The sequence below is a fragment of the Lonchura striata genome, chromosome 5 (genome assembly GCF_050655825.1).
Source record: "Lonchura striata isolate lonStrDom1 chromosome 5, ASM5065582v1, whole genome shotgun sequence".
Taxonomy (NCBI): Eukaryota; Metazoa; Chordata; class Aves; order Passeriformes; family Estrildidae; genus Lonchura; species Lonchura striata.
In genome coordinates, this window is record NC_140707.1 from 41,865,540 (window position 1) to 41,883,756 (window position 18,217).

Genomic DNA, 18,217 nt, shown 5'->3' on the forward strand with positions numbered 1-18,217 from the left:
AGCACACAGAATGTTCAGTGTTCAGTAGTACTTTTGCCCAAGGCTTGCCAGCCACAGTTTACGCAAAGCAAAACATCTTTGTACTTCCAATAGATGGATAAATGTAATTTGTGACCAACAGCTCTTTCCAAATAGCCAGAAAAAAATCTGTTATAAAGCAACTTTTAAAACTATGAGTCTGGCCTTTGAATGTTGCACAGGCCTCCACCATGTCTTTTGAAATTTTGAATGTGTGCAATGTACTGTCTAGTTTACAAGTGAATTAATGGTGAAATCTTCAAAATAATATTCATATGCATCAGCCAAAGTGATGTATCAAAAGAAATTTTCACCACGAAAAATGTGATCTTGACATTTAAATAGTCAGGTTTTTTTACAGACAGACCTGCAAGGGCAGACCTTTGGGGGGTTTGTTTGTTTGTTTGTATTTTTGTTGTTGTTTTTATTATTATTTTTAAAATTTTCTCCTTTCATAAACAGGTCAGTTGGCAACCCAGTTAGGGATTTGTAGCATTATGCTCAGATGGCTTCTGAGAGGCTTCTCATAAGCAATAGGCCATGAAAATAATTTTTTTTTTTTTTTTATTTTGACAGATACTACTCTGTTTTATATCCTCTGGAAAGAAAAATATCTGATGCAAAATCCCGAGACCTGGTTATCTATATCTGGGCCCATGCAATAGTGGCCAGCATTCCAGCATTTGCTGTGACCAATGTGTCTGATATTTATGCCATGTCCACTTGCTCTGAATCTTGGAGTTACTCCCTTGGCCACCTGATATATGTCATCATCTATAATATCACCACTGTGATTGTACCGGTGGCTGTGGTATTTCTCTTTATGATTCTTATTCGCAGAGCGCTGAGTGCCAGCCAGAAGAAAAAAGTCATCATAGCTGCATTAAGGACCCCTCAGAATACAGTTTCTATCCCATATGCCTCCCAGCGAGAAGCTGAGCTCCACATCATGCTGCTTTCTATGGTTATGATATTTATCTTCTGCAGTGTCCCCTACCTGACTTTGGTGATTTACCGCACCATACTCAATATTTCAGATATTTCAGTCTTCTTGCTCCTCACTGCTATTTGGTTGCCCAAGGTCTCTTTGCTGGCCAACCCTTTGTTATTTTTAACTGTTAACAAATCAGTACGGAAGTGCTTAGTGGGGACAATAGTACAGCTGCACCGAAGGTTTAGCAGGAGAAACATTGTCAACTCAGGTGGTATTGCAGATGATAATCTGGAGCCCAGTGTGCATTCAGGAAGCCAGCTTCTGGAGATGTTTCATATCGGGCAACAACAAATCTTCAAGCCGATGGAAGATGAGGAGAATGAGACCAAATCCATTGGCTCTGGTGACTTTCAACGGAAAGAAATTCCTACCACCAGTTTAGAGCTAGGACAGACTTTGGTTCACAGGTTTATACCACAGACAATTGCAGCTCAGGTGGCCCCAGCTGTGCCCACAGAAGCCGATACAGTAAATGACAAGTACTCCATGCAGTTTGGTTTTGGACCCTTTGAGCTGCCTCCACAGTGGCTCTCAGAAAACCGTAACAATAAGAAGCGACTCCTGCCTCCTTTGGGGAATACCCCTGAAGAGCTAATCCAGACAAAACAGCCTAAGTGTAAAGCAGAAAGAAAAGTCAGCAGAAACAATAAAGTCAGTATCTTTCCCAAGGTGGATTCTTAGTAAGAGCAGGAGCTTTAAGTGACAGAGGAAGGTCACTTTCTATTACATTTTTGATCCCATGGATCTTTATTATGTTGAAATTTGTTACAGCCTAATTTTTTTTGCCATATATAAGTTAACTGACAAACAAAAGAAAAACATATATACAAGTGTTCCTTATTAATATTAAATACTTAATGAAAATGATATATCAAATATATATGGAAATTTGTCATTTGAGCTCTGAAATCCCTACAATGATACCTCCTTATTAACTTTCAAAAGTACATATGAACTTGGGAACTATTTTTATGACTGAATTATGGAAATACAGCAGTTGTTTTACTGGAAAATGTTATATTGTATTAAGATGGACTGGGCATCAAAGTAACTTAACAGGAAAGGCTGTAGAGAGCAGAAGAAGACAGGCAGCATGGTAAGTCCTACTCTCCTGCAAATAGACACAGCAAGATTCTGCACATTTCAGTAATGAAGTAGGATGGACTATTAAGTGCATTTGTTTTCTGTTATTTGATCAGTGTTAAAACTTGGTGGATTTTTTTGCATAGATTAGTTACCAAACATCTGCCAAACATCTAACATATTTTAAAACCGAAATCACTGTTTTTTGGCTTAAAACATCCACAAAACCAAGAATACCCAAATCATGATGTGTGTTAAACTTGAGAAAGATCTGTTTTTATAAAGATCTGACATATATTCTTGTAGATTTAAGTAGAAATTGGACAGGAGACCATGCACAACTAATCCTGACTCCAATAAACAAATATGTATGTGCTAAGAATCCTGTGATAAAGGGCATATACAAATGTCCTTAAAGTATGTATTAAGTCTAAGGGGTAAGACTTGAAATAAACTTAGCTGCTGGTGCACTCTGCTGTTTTCTTATGGGAAAGCAAGCAAATGAAAGAAATGGGTGTGAAATGCTAGTGGCCTTTCTCTGAGTGTGAGAGTCTCAGTTTCAGAGTCTGTCTCACTCTCACACAGAGAGAGACTCACAGGGAGGGATTCAGAGTGTTTCAGTGACAGCTGAACCGTTGGGTCAAGAAGCTGGCCACAGACATAAAAAGGCAAATGTTTATTAATGCTGTTGCTCGATATTGGGAGAGGTAGAGAAGTTTTTCTTCTATCTTAACAGATACAGATATCAACCCTCCTGCTCCATTCATCTCGCTGAGCAGACCACCCAGTGTATGAACACAAGACTTTCAAATCTGGTGCCTAATTCCTGAGTGAGTCAGTCATGCCAGCCCTGGTATCAGCTTGGCAGCCTTTCTGTGAGAGTTCAGGCATTGTGCTGCAGCTTGCCTCTCTGCATAATCACAGGCATGTTGTCTCATTTATACTGAATGTGAACTTTAAACTTTATCTGTCCATTAGGTGACCTAAAACTATTGCAACCCTGACATTTTAGTTCTTGTTCAGTTTCAGTCTTTCATCTGCACTCACTGTTGTCTCTGTGGGTAGTTTCTTAAAGCACAATCTCGTAACACCTGTTTGCTCCTTGTGGTTTTCCTGTACTTCAGCCCTTTGCTGCATGCTGAACCTTTATCTGTGATTGCTGTCTGCTTGTGAAAGTAGTTTTCTTTAAAGCATACTTTAAAAGGGACAAGGTGAAGCATCTTGACAAGTTCAAAGAAACTTACTAAATACAACCAGTTAATCTTAAATGTAAGAAGAAATTCTGCTAAAGCAGAATGTATTTTTCTTCCTTCAACATGATTAAAGGAAGTCACCAGCTTCTGATGGCACCAAGATTGTGAATTTCTAGAAGTCATTAAAAGCAAATGTTTTAATAAAAATGTATTTAAAGAAAGGTGTATAAATTAGTGTGTAAAATATGTTTTTCTCCATTTCCTCTGGTTTTCAGTGCATTTCATTTCTTGCTAGTTCATGAGCTTCTCAGTTTGGGAGTGAGGAACAGTCTTCAAGGGGTCCAGATGGGTGGTGGGAGCCTGAGCTGCCCTTCTTAGATACAGAGATGAGAAAGCAGACAGAAGAAAGATTCCAGAAAAAAAATGGTCTTTCTGTGGCAGAGGTGGAGAAGTATTACAGCATGCATTTTTTCAACGTGCCAATAAAAAGTAATTTAATGGAGTGTTTGTCTTTCCAAAATTAGTGAAAGAACTGATGCAATTTAGAAAATCTTGAAAACCTAAAAATCAAAGTAGGAGTTGTAGTTTACTTATGAATTTTGGCTAAGTTTAACATTCACGTCTTGCTTACATATAGGTACTGCTCAAAACCTCTGTGATTACTGAATGTGGAGAAATGTTTACTCAGATCTGAACTCCTTTGAAGAAAAGCAAACTTGTTTTTGTCCTTTTCAACTCTCATGTTGAATGAAACACTCTCATGTTGAATGAAACACCAATCATAAATTTAAAGAGTTAAATTGTATAAAATTTCATGTTATATCTGGAAAGTGAAGGGTTTATGATGAGTTTTTACTGTTGAGACAAAAATACCTCTTTCTTTCAAAAAGAATACATGTAAACACTTGATTGTACTTTTTTTTAGCAGATTATATCCAAAGGCATTGAAATCCTTCACCAAAAAATTAACTACAGGTTTTTCATATCTCAAGAATTACTTGAGAATGTTTTTAGTTCATCTTTTAGCAATTCACCCATGTGGAAAAAATTCACAAAAACACATATTTTTATAGAAAAAAACCCAAACTGTGTAAAACCCAACCCGTTTAATCTGTGTAAAATTCACAAACCAGCCTCTATGCTAGAATTGCCATCAGAAAACAGTAATTCAGGAAATTCTTTATGCAAGATGGAATATTTGACTTGTTTAATTTTTAACTCCATTTAAGACAGTAGTAGCTTGGAGTCATTACTGCTGTCGCTTGGATTGTTGTTCACATTATTCACCTGGGCAAAATGTTTTCCAGTGTCCAACCTGAAAAAAAAATCAAGTCTTGTTATAACATCACATTAAAGTTACCTAGGCATGAGTTAGGTTTTTTGTTTGTTTTGTTGTTTTTTTTTTTTTTTTTGGTCTTTTTGTTTGTTTGTGGTTGTTTTTAACCACCACAGGTGTTGGTAAGATAAGTGTTTCTTTCTAGATTGTTGAAGAAAAAAGTGAAATACAAAGCAAAGCTGTGGGAATTTAAGAAGAAAAAGCCTGGGGTAATTTGGCCAATACAAATGGATTTAAAGGCTAAATCTACTGGAGAATGAACTCGGAGATAGGAAAGTTAGAAACCATTATTCTAGCACTTAAGGGAGGAAAATAGAGCTTACATGAAACAATGGAGGAAATAGTTTAAAAAGGATGAAAGGACTACAAGGACAATGTCAATTTATTGTTCTGAGATATCCTTTAGAAATATTGTTAAATTCAAACAAACATCATGTAAAAAAATTTAAAAACCCAATCCCAAATGAAATGAAAAACCAAAACTGTCCTTCAGTACTAAATAATGTTATGTTGGTGGAATACTTAAAAAAATGTATTTTGCTTTTCTCTGTAAGGAGAAAGTGGAGTATTTTTAAAAAGAAGCATAAGAAGTACCAAATGAGATTTAGTTCCTGAATATACATTTGTTAATGCAAACCAGGGTTTCTACAGCAGCAATTCTGCATCCTGAGGTTCCCTATGGCTAAGCATAGTGCACTGCGATGGCGATTTACTCCAGAAACTCCTTTGTGCACACTACTTGACTAGGCAGTATTGTAACTTCTTGGCCTCCATTTCTGTAAAACTAAGCCCTGTTAATTTTGCCTGGATCACTTCCTAAGCCACAGAAGAAGGTCCTGAGTCACCTGCAGGATCGAATTGTTTGGGTTGCCTTGCAGCTGTTTGGTAGCAAACTCCCAGCGCACTGCAGCCGCAGCACTGAGATTTCAGCACAACACGGTCCATGCCCAGCTCCTGCTTCCACACCCTGCTCTGGTCCTGCAGCAGGAGGTGGGGCAGCGCAGAAGGCAGTTTTGTAAACACAGGACCTTTTCCAATGCAATTCAAAGGATTAACACCTGGCTTTAACAAACAATTGTTAAAGTTTTACCATTGACTCTGGACTTAGCATTTTAGTTTGGCCTCCCTCAGCTGACAGGTTACTGTGCTGTAGCACTACTGCTGATGGAGCTCCCTGCAGAACTCTACTCATCCTCACCAAGGGTTTCTGGGAAAATTTGAGTACGGCCCAAAATTCATGGCTCTTTGCCCTTGACTTGGCACATACCAGTCATCAGATACTAATACATAATCACTTATCCTTTGCAAGATAGGAGTCTGTTTATTGCCCTAACATTTAGAGGAATTAGTATAGTGAATATCAGCTGTGCTTGTCCTAACCTGAGTACTGGAACTGTTACAGTCTGCCTTAGAAATATTGCCTATGGTAAATAAAAGGTACTTCAGGTGAGTACACAAAAAAAAAAAAAAGAAAAATAATCAAAGGTAAATAACTAACGAGCATTAAAAAAACTTGATTTTTTTTCCTCCAACATGTATGAGACAATGAAGTATTTTGGCTACCTATTTGTGTATTAAAAGGCTTTTCAGAAGAGGAGTATGAAGGTAAGCAATAGTAATTGGGAACAAGTTCCCTGTATGTTCTCTGTTGTTTGTATTTCTTTTTGATTGGATCAGGAAGAAAAGGATAAATAAATTTTGTTACTATAACAACTGTGTTCCGAGTATCAAGACAGCTTGTCTAGATATGATTTCATCATGTTATAACCTATCTATTAGGATGAAAAGCACATCTTGGATTGCTTTTTTTGTTGTCCACTTTCTAGACACAAAGAGTTTTTTCATTCCAACCTTTTAAAAAAAAATTGTTATACTTCAAAGAACTATCTAGTTTATCTTTGAACAAAATTAACCTGTTCCTGGAAAGGCAAAAAGAGAAAGCTCATCCTTAATTCTGCTATTCTAGTCTAAGCTTCAGTATAAGTACACCTGCTACCTATAACAATTTTTGAGATTATGTAATATTTGATGTTATTAATAAATTTCATTCCTTATTGGAGAGGAAGACTCTTATGACCTGATTTACAGGATTTGAGATGAGCTCTATGAACCTCTTCAACTCTGGGTCTTCCAGGACACACAGCAGTTGATAAGCTCAACTGTGGTTTAAGCTCAGCCATTATTACTCAATCTCAGGTGTGACAGCCTCACTGGAAATTTTCAGTGGTTCTATGAGGACGAACAGCAGCAAGAAGCCTATTCCTGCACCAATTTCAAAGGAGTTTTATGTGTGTTTGTAACCAGATCTAGAGCTGGATGGTCTCCTTTCAAAGGCTCTTGTGAGGCTGTAGGCAGTCCGTAATAGGAAACTTGATAACAAGACAAACTCAGCTGTTCAGCATATACATTATACTGTAGAAAAAAAAAAATATTGGGGAAGTTACACCTAGCTGCTTGCCATACCTCATATGCATAGGAAATGTAATTCCTAGTACAGAACCCCCATATTTTAATTTAGCCAGTTTAGAATGATACTGTCCATTCTACTGCTTTCTCATTGTCATTACTGGCCTTAGATATTCAACTTGCACATGTAAACATGCAATCTTTTTTTTTTTTTTTTTTTTCTTCAAATCATCATCTGCACCATCTGGAAAGCACCACAGGTTCTAACCATCACTATGGTATTGATTTAGCAATCACAAGACGTTAAAATTTTAACATAGCAAAGCTCAGCATGCTTAGGGAGGAGGCAAAACTACACAGGGTTCCCTAGTGCATTTTCTCTGTTTGTCTTCAGTTCTTAACTGGGAACCACATTGCATCGTGCCTACACTAAATACCAAGAAAAATGATGGTTTTCTGAGTGGCACATGTGACATAAAATGCAATATACTGTAAGCATCAACAAAAGCTCTACTGCATACCTCAATATATAACCCCACTATCTAAGTAAGATTTATTTTGGTACAAAAATTTGTCAATCAAAAGCTTAATTTGAACAAGATGCACTTTGTTTCTTCAGAAGAAACTGTTTCTTGTGAAATTTTACTGCCAATGAAAATCTGATTTTAACACGTATGGGTATCAAAGGAAGCAGTAGGAGCTCGGAATTGTGGCTGCTGGGATTTAAAGTTAATCACACCATGGGAATTAATCCTCACATTCTGTTTAAATCCAGGAAAGATAAAAAGGGATGGGATTTGGAAGGCAACCTCGCTCCTCTTATTAATTCCTTATTAACAGTGATTACTCATGTAAAAACAATGACAACAGTAACAATTTTAAGTTTTGACGGATTTACTGAAAAGCCATTCAACGATCCTTATGTTCGAGCACTGACACAAATGGTGCAGAAGCCAAGGCTACGCAGAGAAAGAACAGCAACAATTCCCAGCACAGGCACTGCTCGGCAGGGGCAGCACAGCGCTTGCTCCTGCGGGACACGGGGAGAGCTCCAGCGGGACACGGGGAGAGCTCCAGCGGGACACGGGCAGAGCTCCAGCGGGACACGGGGAGAGCTCCAGCGGGGCACGGGGAGAGCTCCAGCGGGGCACGGGCAGAGCTCCAGCGGGACACGGGGAGAGCTCCAGCGGGACACGGGCACAGCTCCAGCGGGGCACGGGCAGAGCTCCAGCGGGACACGGGGAGAGCTCCAGCGGGACACGGGGAGAGCTCCAGCGGGACACGGGCAGAGCTCCAGCGGGGCACGGGGAGAGCTCCAGCGGGACACGGGCAGAGCTCCAGCGGGGCACGGGGAGAGCTCGAGCGGGGCACCGGCAGAGCTCCAGCGGGACACGGGGAGAGCTCCAGCGGGACACGGGCAGAGCTCCAGCGGGACACGGGGAGAGCTCCAGCGGGGCACGGGCAGAGCTCCAGCGGGACACGGGCAGAGCTCCAGCGGGGCACGGGGAGAGCTCCAGCGGGGCACGGGGAGAGCTCCAGCGGGACACGGGGAGAGCTCCAGCGGGGCACGGGCAGAGCTCCAGCGGGACACGGGGAGAGCTCCAGCGGGACACGGGCACAGCTCCAGCGGGGCACGGGCAGAGCTCCAGCGGGACACGGGGAGAGCTCCAGCGGGACACGGGGAGAGCTCCAGCGGGACACGGGCAGAGCTCCAGCGGGGCACGGGGAGAGCTCCAGCGGGACACGGGCAGAGCTCCAGCGGGGCACGGGGAGAGCTCGAGCGGGGCACCGGCAGAGCTCCAGCGGGACACGGGGAGAGCTCCAGCGGGGCACGGGCAGAGCTCCAGCGGGACACGGGCAGAGCTCCAGCGGGGCACGGGGAGAGCTCCAGCGGGGCACGGGGAGAGCTCCAGCGGGGCACCGGGAGAGCTCCAGCGGGGCACGGGGAGAGCTCCAGCGGGACACGGGGAGAGCTCCAGTGGGACACGGGGAGAGCTCCAGCGGGATACGGGCAGAGCTCCAGCGGGGCACGGGGAGAGCTCCAGCGGGGCACGGGGAGAACTCCAGCGGGGCACGGGCAGAGCTCCAGCGGGACACGGGGAGAGCTCCAGCGGGACACGGGCAGAGCTCCAGCGGGGCACGGGGAGAGCTCCAGCGGGGCACGGGCAGAGCTCCAGCGGGGCACGGGGAGAGCTCCAGCGGGGCACGGGCAGAGCTCCAGCGGGGCACGGGGAGAGCTCCAGCGGGGCACGGGCAGAGCTCCAGCGGGGCACGGGGAGAACTCCAGCGGGATACGGGCAGAGCTCGGTCACAGCCGGATCCCTGGGGCGGAGCGGCACCGGAGCGGCAGCGACAGGCCCGCGCCGGGAGAGCGCAGCTATCGCGAGACTTCGCCGGCCTGGTCGCCACGGCAACGGCGGCGGCGCCCTCTGCTGCTGCTGCCCTCCCGCGGTCAGGACCGGGCTGCTGCGCTCCCTGCCGCCCTCTCTGCTTTCCGGCCTCCCTCCCTGCCTTCCTGCCTTCCTCTGCTTTCTTTCCTTCCTCCCTGCCTCCCTGCCTTCCTCTCTGCTCTCCTCCTTCCCTCCCTGCCTCCCTTCCTGGCTGCTTTCCTCCCTCCCTCCTTCCCTGCCTCCCTGCCTTCCTCTCTGCTCTCCTCCTTCCCTCCCTGCCTCCCTTCCTGGCTGCTTTCCTCCCTCCCTCCTTCCCTGCCTCCCTGCCTTCCTCTCTGCTCTCCTCCTTCCCTCCCTGCTTCCCTTCCTGGCTGCTTTCCTCCCTCCTTCCTTGCCTGCCTTCCTGCCTTTCCTCTCTGCTTTCCTGCCTCCCTGCCTTCTTGCCCCCCTTCATTCTTGCCTGCTTTCCTCCCTCTCTGCCTGACTTCCTCCCTGCCTCCCTGCCTTCCTGCCTTCCTGCCTCCCTGCTTTCCACCCTCCCTCCCTGCCTGCCTTCCTGCCTCCCTTCCTCCCTGCCTTCCTCCCTGCCTCCCTTATACTGAAATAAAAACTTCATGTATTCAGTTGAGCCTTCTCAGAATTGTCAGGACGTGTCATGATGCACTGAGATGTTGAATTCCTGTGAATTCACACAGTTGTTGGTTTTTGGTTTTGGTTTTGGTTTTTTTGTTTTTTTTGTTTTTGTTTTTGTTTTCCAAAGAAACGTGTGTCTGTGGTTTAAACTCAAAATTCAACTGAGGTTGGGAATGTGAACGTTTAGATATAGGAATTTCTCATTTGAACATAAGTAGTGTTTGGCTGTTTTATTTGTGTTCAAGATGTGTTTAAAATGCCGTTATTCTTTTGTTGGTGCCAAGTCTGTCAGTCCAGTGATTAAGGGAAAAAAAAAAGAAAAAGAAGAGCCATGGCAATTTCTCTGTTGCGAGATTATTTGTAAGATGTATGCCATTCAAAGTGTCTTTGATAATAAGCACTTTTGAATACTTTGGTTGGCTTGATGGTATAAATATATATTTGTGTGTATGTTAAAAAGCACATACGTGAGTGGCAAGCTGGACTGAACTGGAAAAACCTTGCAACATGGAGTTTCTAGAAAGCATTTGAAACTTAGGTGATCTATATCTGAAATATTGCAGGGCTTGTAGTGCTTTATTATGAAACTCTTCATTTGAAATGTTGTTTTTGCTGTTTTTTTCCCAATTTTAGGTAACAGTGGATATTACAAGTAGGATCTTGGATGAAATTTCAAGGCCTGCATCTAGCTCAAGACCTAATTGTAGATCTTTAAATACATCTATGGAGTTATTAACACCAGAACCATGTTTGCAAAAGGTAATTTTTCTCTCCTTCAGCAGGTTAAAACCTCCATGCCTAATTCTGCATAGTAGAATGCTCAAGAAGTAGTATTCTGCTTTTTTAGTTTCATATGTACCGTAACCTGACAATCCCAAATCTGACAGTCTGGGGAATGGTGAGCTGGAGACTCAATGTAAAATCTAAGAAAAAGAGCTTTTTCCTAGTATCAGTATCAGACCTGAAAATGGTTCTGTTATTTAAGAAGTACTCTGCAGTCTTGTACAGAATTGTTGTCCTTTGTGATAGCATGTGAGTATTGTGCTTCTCTTCTTCACCCAAAACATCCCTGTTTTCATGGTGGCAATAATTTGCATTTCATAGGTTGATTCACCTGTCAGTTTGGCTGATGGTTATCAGAGAGGCAGTCTAGAAGATTGCTGTCCAGCAGAAAATAAAGGTGATGACAGAGATAAATCTGATGTCCAGGAAGTAAGAACTGATCAGCAAGCAGTGGAGAGCATGACCTTCTCCCTTCACAAGTGTCTATGGAATCCTGATGAGTTGTCAGGTGGGGATGACTAAATCTTTGATTGTGTCTAGACCAAGTATCAAGTTTCATAGTTCAGGTAAAATTCTACTGATGGAGCGAATAGAGATTGCAAATAGGCAAAATTCTGGAAAAGAAGATGTCAAAATCCGTACCTTCATTTCTCTTCACTTTTTGAAATCCACCTTTGAAAGAAATGTGTTATTACTGTCAGGACAGTACAGTAAATGTCTTGTGGCATCATAAACTGTGATCTGGCTTAAAAGATCATTAAAACCCATCTGTGTGTGTTCCGTGGAATCATGTTAGAAAGTGTTTTCATTAAGTGTTTTTTATCTAACTTTTCAGAGTAATCATAATCATTTGTTAGAAACGTATCCTAATAATGGTCCACCTGTCCATAAACCTGGAATTTATGGTTATGAATTACAGTATTTAACAAATGAACAATATTAATATTAATAAAACACTTTAAATATATTATATATATAAGTATACATGCAGTGTATAACTTTAATTGAAGCTCTTGCAGAAGTATTTCATGGCATTCTTCTGCCATTCTATAAGTGGTGATGGATTAATGTTCTGGAGTGTCTGACTGCTTCAAATAGAGATGCAAAGACCAGTGAGTGAAGTAGATGTTTGAATATTTTCTTGAAATTTAGTTAAGATTTCATGACAGAATTTGGGTCAAAAGAAATTCCTTGATTCCTGCTCCTGTTTTTAACATGAGTTCTGGTGTACTAGTATATGCTATTTTTTAAACTAATCCACTGCAAGGGCTCTGTGGTGATCCCTACTTAACAAAATTGTGTCTGGTTTATTGTGAAAGGCTTTTCCCTGTATTTTTCAGGATGTAGCTCTAATTCAGATTCTCGAGATGTAAACACTGAAACACAGACGTCAAAATTCTGTGAATTTTCCCCAGGACAACCAAGTAATGCAAAGTCAGATGTTACTTCACAAACTTTGAAATCCAATGAATCTTCCCCAGGAAAACTAGGTAATGCAAAATCAGATAGTACTTTTCAGGTGTATAAAATAAGCAGTTCAATAAAACCTTTTCCTTTTCTTATTAAAGCTTCTAAGAGAGTTTGTAATAGTTTTGTATTTGTATGTATATTATATAGTTATAAAGGAATACTGCAAATTGAACATGTATATGAATTGTGGTATTCAAGAGATATTGGATGAATTCTTTATTTAGAGATTTCTTTATTAATGGATACTAATTTTCTTTAATGCTATAAAGGAATTTAAGTTTTCCATGGATTCAATCAGTCTAATAAGGCAGAATTCAGTGGTTATCATATCCAGTGTTGGTCATCAAACATGATATTAATATCTACAGAATAGAAATTTGATAGAACTCAACCTAAAGCTTCACTCAGTAATTTAAGGTTTATATCAATCTGCTGAATTCAGGCCAGTTGAAATAAGTGCTCTTTTATTTGCCATCTGTCCTTCTGTCCATCTCTCTTCTGTAGCTCACTTGGATTTTTATAGCTCTCCCCTTGTTGTATCCCTGATCTTTTGATGGCATAAAGTAGACCAATGCATCACAGCAAATGCTTGGATCAATGGCTATGTAAAGCACTTGACCTCAAAAGATTAGACAATGAAACAGAGTGTTGCAGGGCTCCAAAATTTGTAAATCTGTGGGATTAGGAAAAGTGCTGCAAGTGTTTCCTGTACTCTTAATGTGGAAGCCATAAACGAGATCAGAGTATGAGGATGCTATAGGAAGGAGAAAAGGTAAAAGTTATAATTATAATCTGCATATTTAGGAAAAAAAAGGAGACAATGTAGACATCTACTTTAATTAAATAATGGTATTTCCATCATGTTTCACCGTTTTTCATTATTTATATAAATGTCTTTCTAGAGTCAGTATTTAAAGGCAGAGATATTATAGAATCTCTCTTAACCCCAGAATTACTAATTTTGAAGTGTATTCTATTAGTCAGGCTGAAAAAAATATTTTATATTTTTAAACTCAGTGATTTTTGCTGATACTGTGTAGATGTTGTCACTCTGCCATTATGAATTTGAATCAAATCACTTGCCCAAAATAGGTGACTTTTCCTCTCCCACACTTCCTTATCCAACTGCTACAGCTCAGAGTTTGATTCAGCATGTTGCAAAGACTTTTGTATTTTTCCCTGCTTACAAACAGGTTTCGAAATTAACATATGTTTGAGAATGTTGTACTCTTGTCTATGGGTGTTGCCAAATTACCAGAACTGCTTTTTAATGTTTGTGTGTTTTTTGGACATGCTTCAAGCTAACGTTAATTTAAAATATATTCTCGAGCAGACTCTTCTGACTTGGAATGTTCTGAAGACACGGATATAAATGCTCAGATTCAAGCAGCTATAAAGAAAATGAATAAACTTGACACAATACTTGAAAAACAGTGTTTTAAGGAAAAAGTAGTTAAAAAGCAAGGCAGAGAAATGAGGGCAATGCTCTGGGAAGAACTTCAGGTTAGAAGTGCTCTGCTTATTTTGTGACTGATGTATCTTAGAGTACTGTCTTACAGAATGATCATATTTCACAGAAGCCTTATTATTAAATAGCTTGCAGTTGGCTAACTAAAATTAAGAAATGGGTCTTAAAAATAAGATTGGATAGTTTTTAATACATATTGGCTAGGCAGCCTTTGAAGGAAGGAGATGATCCTTAAAAATTGACCAAGACAAATTGCCAAATATACAGCTGTGTGGGTGTGGTTTACTAGCATGAGTTCTCTGCTTGTAGGGAGGGTAAGGTGTGTCAGGAGGTAACATCTGTGAACCCAGGCTGAAAGGCATTTATTCTGCAAGTGGGATCCTTCTTAAACCCAGCTATTTCAGTACTGTCTGTTGTTGAAGAAATTAAAGGTGGTGCCTGAAGAAGGCATAAGACTGCTACAACACAAATTCCATTACCCTATCCTTGTCCTGGCCTCTAGCAGTTAAATGCCTTGAAACAAGTTAATATTTCATCTGTTTTACATGAATATAAATATGAACTGCTAAAAATAATGATTGGTTTGACTGCACTTCATAATTTCATTGGATTGGGATTTGGAGCTGCATAGATATTACAGAACCTCTTTGTCTGGTGAAGTGGGTCTCCACATAAAAGACAATATGTAACAGAGGCTTTAAAGTGTCACCATACTTTTGTCATAACTTCAGGAGATATTCAGATAGCCTCAAGAAGAAAATATATTGAGAAGAATGATTTTTCATAGGGTCTGAAGTGCAATAGATCTGATAAGCAGACAATATATTTCACTTTAAAGAATTTACTTTAAATACGTGCATGTATCTTTACATACATAGTTTATTTCTTTTGAATAGTGTATCAGAACCACAGGAAGCCACGAGGAGGTGGAAAACACAAACCAGTTTTTAGCTTTGTTCTCCACATGGCACAATACAGCTGGTAAGTTAAGAGAAACAGAATCATGATACATCCTATCTTTTCTCTTTTTGAGGAGAGAATAAGGATTTGAAGTCTGAATGGTTATTGCTGAGCAAAAAATCTCAGCTTGAATGTTGGAAGTACATGCATAATAATGGTTATTATGGATTAACCACTGTGTAGTTAAAATATTTCAACAAAATTTACTATTTACAATGTAACCTGCTTTTATTTCTATGCTAAAGTTTGGGTTAGTAAGGGAAGAAAACAATTTGATTTGGGTGGTATTTAGACAGTGTCCAGTAGATGTCAGGATATATTAAAATAACAGTAGACAAGCAAGACTATATGACTGCTAACTCCTTTATCTCAAAAGTAGCTGCTGTAGAGACCGTGTGCATCGTGTGGTTTCTGGTGTACTGCATTGACAAAACTGTATGGTTTAGATTTATAGTTTTCCTCCAGCTTGATCTTTATATTTTCTGTATCATTCTAGTGCCTTACTTTTCGGGTCTTACTTATTTATTTAGATACTTATTTAGTTAAATAATTAATTACTGCTCTGGTTGATACTGAAATGGAATACATTTAATGTATTTTGATTTCAAAAGTTGAATTTATTAATTAAATTATACATGAGAGCTATTATGGTTTTTAATGTAGCAATGAAATCAAGCACAAGTTTGGGTAAAAAATCATTAATAACTTAAGTGTTCCAAGCCTTTCAGGCACAAAAAAACCTTCTGACACACAGCAGAAATGTAAATCAGAGGTTAATTAAACAGCCCTAAATTTCTTAACCCATGCTCTGTTTAACAAAATAATTTGTTCAGTTGAGTCCATTACACTTCATTGTTACAGATTATTGTATTTTTTTAATTGTGAAAATCACATGTAATTAATTTGGTTCTTTGCAATATGAGTCCTTTTCTGTAAGTGCTAGGTGTAAAGACTGCACCATACTGCTCTAACTTGTATTTCCAGTTGGCACATGTGAATACTTCAATTGATTTTTTTTTTTCTTTGAATAACTGAAACAACTAGGATGCTTGAACACTGTTTTTCTAGACTATGTCCTTGACCTAAGCTGTTTGGAAGTCTAATAATTCATGCACAGGCAGACACCAGCTGTGAAAACCTGGATGCCTTACTCTCATTCAAAGTTTTAGATTACTTGCCACATGGTGTCTGCAGAGGCATTTGAACTTTAGGGCCTTGAGCTATGTCTTTGAGAATGTGATGAATTGTCTTCTATAGGCAATAGTTGTTAAAAACAGGAACACGGCCATAAGAAACAGTGTACATATGACTCACACTTTACACTTTCCCCCTTCTTTATTTCTTGAGAAATACAATGCCTATGTCATTTATCCAAGTGATTTTCTTTACTTTCTAAGTGTATGATACACATAATGATAGATGTTCTTTAAATACATTTCAATTAAATTTTACTGGAAAAAAATTCCTTACAGATCCTTCCCATGCTAAAGAAGATGAAATATGTACTTCAGTATTTCACACACACATGAATCTTGAAGATTATGATTGCCATAAAGCCCAAGAAAACCAGGGTAAGCTCTATTAATGGTAGAGTTTGTATTTTTAGAAATGGCAAAACAACATGTACAATGAGTGGATAATGAAGACTCAGCCTTTTTGGCAAGGCCAATGAAATGGGAAAAAGCAAGGTTACTTACTTGAAGAGTGACAGTTCTTACCTTTTTTCCAAATGAAGGAAGAGGACAGCTTTGTGACTTAGCTAAAGCATTTTACTCAACATGCTAAGAAAATTTTTACTTTTGGGTTTAGAAAACCATTTTTCTTTCATTTCAACAAGAAGAGGTGTGTAACTGATATACTGTAAAATATACCATTGATTCTTCATGGCAATTCTTTAAAAACTTATCTTTGCTATTACTCTAAGGTATCACAGCTTTTCTTAATAGGCTTATATTCAATAAGCCATCTAGAAATGACAAGTGGTACTGAATCTGACTGCAACTGTTCTGTATTTTTTTTCAGCAGAAATTGTATGGATTTGTTTGAAACAAATCTTCAGACAACTTATTTTATATTTTGCTATGCTGATTATTGTAAAGTCTACATTGCTTTTATGAAATAAGTACTTTCTTAACTCAAACACCTCTTGATTCTTCTAGGGACTGTGTGTTATCATACACTGTATAGACATTTCAAATGCTGTTAGAGGTGTAGTGTGTCCATCATGTAAAAATAAATGGAATTGTCCTTGTATGCCTCTATTCTTTTCCTATTTGATATTCAAATTTTGTGGTTAGTAACTTTTCACATGTGTTGTGATATAAGAAAAATATTTCTTTGTCAACTACCATTTTATGTAAACAGAAGGAATCTATCTTTCTGGTGACTGGGTAAGATGACAAAGACATAAGTGCATTCCTTAAGGCTGAAGCATTGATAGCAGCAGTATCTCTGTAGTTTGTAGAATGTGACTGCATGTTTTAATTTCTAAATATGGAACTCAGCTCCTTTATCATTTTATCACTTGTCTTAGTTCCCCAATATGTGACCTTATCTTTGAGGGCTGGAGCTTTTAATTTCTCCATCTTTCTACCATGTGTTTTCATTCCTCCATTAAAATAAAGCTTGACCCTCAGCTTCTTTCTTCAAAATTTCTGAGTTGTGCTGGAGTGCCCCTGAATAACTATGTATGTAATAATGGTTTTGTTACCAGTAGTCAATACAGCACTGACTTCTGGAGCTTCCAGTACAGGCATGGTTGGGAGTTGCTATCAGTTGCACTATTTTGAGATGTTCTGCATGTTCCTGCTTTGGGAATGCATGACGTAGAGATCACTTACAGCTTGTGAGCAATATATATTGCTTTAAATGACTTTTCCTATTTCTGCTGGAGACTTTTGATGTGAATAGCTAAGAATTACTGTCTTGGTTGCTTTTGGATTTCTCTGTCACAGCCGTCATAAAGGCAGACCAAGAACAAGAGGAACTTGTGAAGAAGAATGCACTAATTTTATGCTCTTACTTCTTCAATTTATACCAAATCTTTGAAATATGTGCCAAATCCACCAAAATGCATATGCAAAATTTGTTTAGCTGCAATGTCTCTTTTAATTACTCTTGGCAGTCTTCAGTGTATTCTCTGTCTCAGTGATCCATGTCTGTCCCTTTTTTCTTCAATATTCTGAGATGTTCTGTATGATAGGTCCCTCTCAAAAATGCTATTCTACAGTCAAGTGAAAGATACAGCTTAAAAGTAAGGTGTATCTTGCAAGTTATGTTGGTGTTTGCTGTGTTCTGCTCATTTCAGGATGCAACTTGTCATCTTTATATTGATGTTTACATTCCTATATGATCCATTTCCTTGACACATGATGTTGCCTGGTAATGCTAAAGAAAGCTTAGGATGCTTTCAGAAAGCAGTTGTGCATTTGAAGTGTGAGGGGGTTTCCTGGTCAGATCCAACACCTCAGTCCTTTAAGGTTT

The 18,217-nt window shown here is 39.7% G+C and overlaps 2 protein-coding genes across 8 annotated transcripts in view; both read left to right on the forward strand.

The window, feature by feature from the left end:
* The window catches only part of GPR176 (G protein-coupled receptor 176), a 31,976-nt gene extending 28,467 nt beyond the window's left edge, over positions 1-3,509 (forward strand). Inside the window, exon 3 of the mRNA XM_021539255.4 lies at positions 595-3,509. Coding sequence (XP_021394930.3) covers positions 595-1,693 — 1,099 coding nt within the window. The 3' untranslated portion in view covers positions 1,694-3,509. The remainder of the gene's footprint in view (positions 1-594) is intronic.
* A 5,875-nt stretch (positions 3,510-9,384) lies between these two features.
* Positions 9,385-18,217, forward strand: part of FSIP1 (fibrous sheath interacting protein 1) — a 68,755-nt gene continuing 59,922 nt past the window's right edge. For 4 of the 7 annotated variants that reach the window (XM_085580361.1, XM_085580357.1, XM_085580362.1 and 1 more), the window contains exons 1-7: positions 9,969-10,108; positions 10,687-10,812; positions 11,158-11,344; positions 12,177-12,326; positions 13,640-13,809; positions 14,671-14,755; positions 16,207-16,305. In XM_085580361.1, coding sequence (XP_085436487.1) covers positions 10,777-10,812; positions 11,158-11,344; positions 12,177-12,326; positions 13,640-13,809; positions 14,671-14,755; positions 16,207-16,305 — 727 coding nt within the window. In that variant the 5' untranslated portion in view covers positions 9,969-10,108; positions 10,687-10,776. Of the gene's footprint in view, positions 9,482-9,968; positions 10,118-10,686; positions 10,813-11,157; positions 11,345-12,176; positions 12,327-13,639; positions 13,810-14,670; positions 14,756-16,206; positions 16,306-18,217 lie in introns of those variants that run through there. The other 3 variants (XM_085580358.1, XM_085580360.1, XM_085580359.1) reach the window with 3 other exon arrangements.